The 5,000-nt window shown below is 49.7% G+C and overlaps 1 protein-coding gene across 1 annotated transcript in view; it reads left to right on the top strand.

Annotated features, from left to right (window-relative positions):
- LOC308365971 (intersectin-1-like) overlaps positions 1–5,000 on the top strand; it is a gene marked incomplete at both ends in the record, with an annotated part of 30,849 nt that overhangs the window by 2,140 nt on the left and 23,709 nt on the right. Inside the window, 5 exon segments of the mRNA XM_080839606.1 lie at positions 1,658–1,799; positions 1,802–1,871; positions 2,384–2,515; positions 3,016–3,088; positions 4,627–4,736. Of these exon segments, the coding sequence (XP_080695732.1) occupies positions 1,658–1,799; positions 1,802–1,871; positions 2,384–2,515; positions 3,016–3,088; positions 4,627–4,736 (527 nt within the window).

Raw genomic sequence — 5,000 nt, 5'->3', positions numbered from 1 at the left:
GGCTCCTAGTGGGAAGGAGCTGAGGACCCCGCCTCTAAGGCTCCTAGTGAGAAGGAGCTGAGGACCTCACCTCTAAGGCTCCTAGTGAGAAGGAGCTGAGGACCTCACCTCTAAGGGTCCTAGCGAGAAGGAGCTGAGGGAAGCTGCTACCACTGGCTTCAGTAGTAGATTTGGCATATTAAACCTTTAAAGGACTTTAGGTGCATTGTGGGCAGTGTTGACATAGGTGAGACAGGCATGGCGTCCCAGACGATACCGTCTTCCTGAAACAGACATGGCGTCCCAGACCATACCGTCTTCCTGTCATTGCCAGGTGTGAGTTCTGATGTCTGTCATGAGGTGGGCCCAGTGCAATCTGGGTGAATTCCAGAGACGTACCAGTTAAGGCCAGATCACATGTTCACATGAAGCCACAGAAGTGAGATTGGTCACTCGAGACGTCGTATTTTTTAGTTGCATGATCACCGAAGGTGACAAGATACAGATAGAGATGAGATTACATGAGATGAGACGAGATTAGAGTAGATAAGAAGAGATTAAACTTCATTGTCATGGTGCAGACTACAGGTGCCAGGCGAATGAGATGCAGTTTGAGTGTTAAGGAGAGAGGGGCCCTCCTGACGCCTGTGCTGCAGTTAGCATGACGCTAAGTTTTGCTAGTCTCGTGTCTTATCAGTCAGAGTTAACAAGACTACGTTGTGCTAGTCTTGGGTCTTATCAGTCAGTCATCTCAGCCACAACAGGCGTAGCTTCAGTTAGCGTGACACTACATTGTGCTAGTCTTGGGTCTTATCAGTCAGTCATCTCAGCCACAACAGACGTAGCTTCAGCTAATGACACACAGCATGCTACACTTTCAATCTCAATTTATACAGTGACTCTGCAAGTGTGAGTTCAGCAGTTATCCAATAAAGGACAGACTAACTAATGGATGAATGAGAAGGCCTGATGAATAGATAGAGGGATGATTATGAACGTTATGATTGTTTGTTTGCTGTTAGCTATGCTTAGCAGTCCGTGCAGTGAGAGCGCTGTGACTGAAGTGGACTAGAGCAGAGTGAGGGACCCGTCTGCAGTGGAGGATGGAGATATAGAAGGGTCTGTCATCATGAAGACCTCACGCTGATGTGGTCTCAGGCTGATCTAGTCTCAAGCTGCTCAGGCTGATCTGGTCTCAGGCTGATGTGGTCTGATGTGGTCTCAGGCTGATGGGGTCTCAGGCTGATGTGGTCTCAGGCTGATGTGGTCTGATGTGGTCTCAGGCTGATGTGGTCTGATGTGGTCTCAGGCTGATGTGGTCTTGATGGTCCATGCTAACACGGCTCTCTGTTTTCCTCCCTACATTTTTTCTACCCCTCCCCCCTCTCTCTCTCCCCCCCTCTCTCTCTCTCTATTCTCTCTCTCTCTCTCTCTCTCTCTCTCTCTCTCTCTCTCTCGCTCTCTCTTTCTCCCCATTTTCCCTCTCTGTCTCCCACCCCTTCTCTTTCTCTTCTGGTCGCTCTGTCCCTTCTTCTCTTTCGGTCTGTTTCTCTCCCTCCCCCTCTCTTCTCTCTTTCTGTCTCTCTCTCTCCCCCTCTCTCTTCCCCCCCTCTCTCTCTCCCGCTCTCCCTCTCTCTCTCTCTCTCCCCCTCTCTCTCTCTCTCTCCTCCTCTCCCAGGGCTCTGGCTGATATGAACAGTGATGGGCGGATGGACAGGCATGAGTTCTCCATCGCCATGAAGTTGATCCGGATGAAGCTGCAGGGGTTCCCTCTGCCCCCCTCCCTGCCCCCCTCCCTCAAGCAGCCGCCCCTCCCGCTGCCCCTGCCCCGCCAGCCACACCCCCCCTGCGGTCAGTACACACACCTCAGCCAGGGCAGTGGAGCTACACGAGTGTGTGTGTGTGTGTGTGTGTGTGTGAGTGTGTGTGTGTGTGTATCTGCGTGTGTGTGTGTGTGTCTGTCTGTGTGTGTATCTGAGTGTGTGTGTGACCACATTTTTGCTGGGACAATGTGTGTGTGTGTGTGTGTGTGTGTGTGTGTGTGTCTGTCTGTGTGTGTATCTGAGTGTGTGGGTGATCACATATTTGCTGGGACTGTGTGTGTGTGTGTGTGTGTGTATGTGTGAGCGTGTATCTGAGTGTGTGTGTGACCACATATTTCCTTGGACAGTGTGTGTGTGTGTGTGTGTGTGTGTGTGTGTGTGTGTGTGTGTGTGTGTGTGTGTGTGTGTGTGTGTGTGTGTGTGTGTGTGTGTGTGTGTGTGTGTGTGTGTGTGTGTGTGTGTGTGTGTGTGTGTGTGTGTGTGTGTGTGTGTGTGTGTGTGTGTGTGTGTGTGTGTGTGTGTGTGTGTGTGTGTGTGTGTGTGTGTGTTGTTAATCTGTGTGATGCTTCTCTGTTCTTCAGGTGTGTCTCCCATCTCTTTCTCCCGTCTGGGAGTGTCTCCGCCCCTCATCCCGTCTCCCCCGCCCCCTCTGCCTCCAATGGCCAATGGCACGCCTCCTCTCATCCAGCCAATCATAGGCTTCCCTCACACAGGTAGGAGCCTATCAGTACGAATCCTGAACGCATGTGCGCTCCGTGGGTGAGTCACCTGTCTCTCACTACCACTCTCTGTCTCTCTCTCTCCCTCTCTCTCTCTCTACCTATCTCTCTCTCTCTCTCTCTCTACCTATCTCTCTCTCTCTCTCTCTGTCTCTATCAAAGAGTGAGTGAGTAAATGGAGGTGTGGTTTTATCAGTTTTATCTCTTTTTCACTCTGCCTGTTCACCGCCTTGCAATCTTTTCTTTTTCTCCGTTTTCTTCCTCCAACTCTCTTTTTCTTTCTTTTCCTCCTGTCATTTTGTCTCACTGTGCTTTCTCTATCCCTCTCTTTTTCTCCTCTCTCTCTTCCCCCTCTCTCTCTCTCTGTCGCTGTCTCTCTCTTCCTGTCCCTCTTCCAATCTCTCCTCCCTCTCTCTTCCTCTCTCTCGCTGTCCCTCTCTTCCACCCTCTCTTCCTGTCTCTCCTTTTCCTCTCTTCCTCTCTCCACTCTATAGTTGGTAAAAAGGCCTCTCCGCTGGGTCGGGCCAGTGCTAAAGGAGAGATGGCGCCATCTACTGACTCACCCAGGTAACTTCTTCTTCTTCCACCCCCTTCTCTTCTCTAACCCTGCCTGCCGTTGTCGTTTCTTGAGGTCAAGTCTTTCTTCTGTCTTCGCTTGTCTTCATTCTGAGTTCATTTTCTCATTTTTGTGTTTTCTGTTATAATGGCCTCAGCCAAGTTGCATTTCCCAAAACTTTTATTTAAAATATATATATATATATATTATACAAACATACAAACAAACTAAAAAATAAAACTTAAGTCATCATCTTCATCATGATGATTATTGTCTTGGCCATCTTTCTGATTAAGAAATATAGTGTAATGTTTGAGGAGAGGTTCTAGGTTTCATCAGTCCAGTCGTGTAATCTTCAGGAAGAGAGATTGGCTTCCATCCCCTCGTATCTATGGTCACAGTGAAGACAGACCTCCATCCCCCCCGTATCTATGGTCACAGTGATGTCAGACCCCCGTATCTATGGTCACAGTGATGTCAGACCCCCGTATCTATGGTCACAGTGATGACAGACCCCCGTATCTATGGTCACAGTGAAGACAGACCTCCATCCCCCCGTTTCTATGGTTACAGTGATGACAGACCTCCATCCCCCCGTTTCTATGATCACAGTGATGACAGACCTCCTGTATCTATGGTCACAGTGATGACAGACCTCCTGTATCTATGGTCACAGTGATGACAGACCTCCATCCCCCCGTATCTATGGTCACAGTGATGACAGACCCCCATATCTATGGTCACAGTGATGTCAGACCCCCGTATCTATGGTTACAGTGAAGACAGACCTCCTATATCTATGGTCACAGTGATGACAGACCTCCATCCCCCCGTATCTATGGTTACAGTGATGACAGACCTCCATCCACCCGTTTCTATGATCACAGTGATGACAGACCTCCTGTATCTATGGTCACAGTGATGTCAGACCCCCGTATCTATGGTTACAGTGAAGACAGACCTCCTGTATCTATGGTGACAGTGATGTCAGACCTCCATCCCCCCGTATCTATGGTCACAGTGATGACAGACCTCCATCCCCCCGTACCTATGGTTACAGTGATGACAGACCTCCATCCCCCCGTATCTATGGTTACAGTGATGACAGACCTCCATCCCCCCCGTATCTATGGTCACAGTGATGACAGACCCCCGTATCTATGGTCACAGTGATGTCAGACCTCCATCCCCCCGTATCTATGGTCACAGTGATGTCAGACCTCCATCCCCCCGTATCTATGGTTACAGTGATGACAGACCTCCTGTATCTATGGTCACAGTGAAGACAGACCCCCGTATCTATGGTTACAGTGATGACAGACCTCCATCCACCCGTTTCTATGGTCACAGTGAAGACAGACCTCCTGTATCTATGGTCACAGCGAAGACAGACCTCCTGTATCTATGGTTACAGTGATGACAGACACCAGACAGAGAAGAGGGGATTTACCTTTTCCATTCCCACACACTCTCTCTCTTTCACTCTCACTCTCTCTCTCTCTCTCCGTTTCTCTCTCTCTTTCTCTCACTCTGTCTCTCACACACACAGTTCTCCGGCGACTCCCCCTACTGGTGATTGGGCAGTACCGCAGTCTTCTCGTCTGAAGTACCGGCAGCTCTTCAACAGCCATGACAAGATGATGTGCGGAACCCTCACAGGTGTGTGTGTGTGTGTGTGTGTGTGTGTGTGTGCGTGTGTGTGTGTGTGTGTGTGTGTGTGTGAGATTGTGTGGAGGCTGCTGCTCCTCAGAAAACACTGTAGGTGTGAGTAAGGTGTGTGTGTGTGTCACATGAACAACACACAGGTGTGTGTGTGTCACATGAACAACAACACACAGGTGTGTGTGTGTGTGGGTGTGTGTGTGTTTGAGAGAGGGAAAGTGCGTCACCTGTCCAATAACATGAATGTGTGCATGTATGTGT

This window comes from Sprattus sprattus (assembly GCF_963457725.1).
Source record: "Sprattus sprattus genome assembly, chromosome: 5".
Lineage (NCBI taxonomy): Eukaryota > Metazoa > Chordata > Actinopteri > Clupeiformes > Clupeidae > Sprattus > Sprattus sprattus.
Note: the sequence above shows the minus strand (reverse complement) of the source record. Positions and strands in the feature narration are given on the sequence as shown.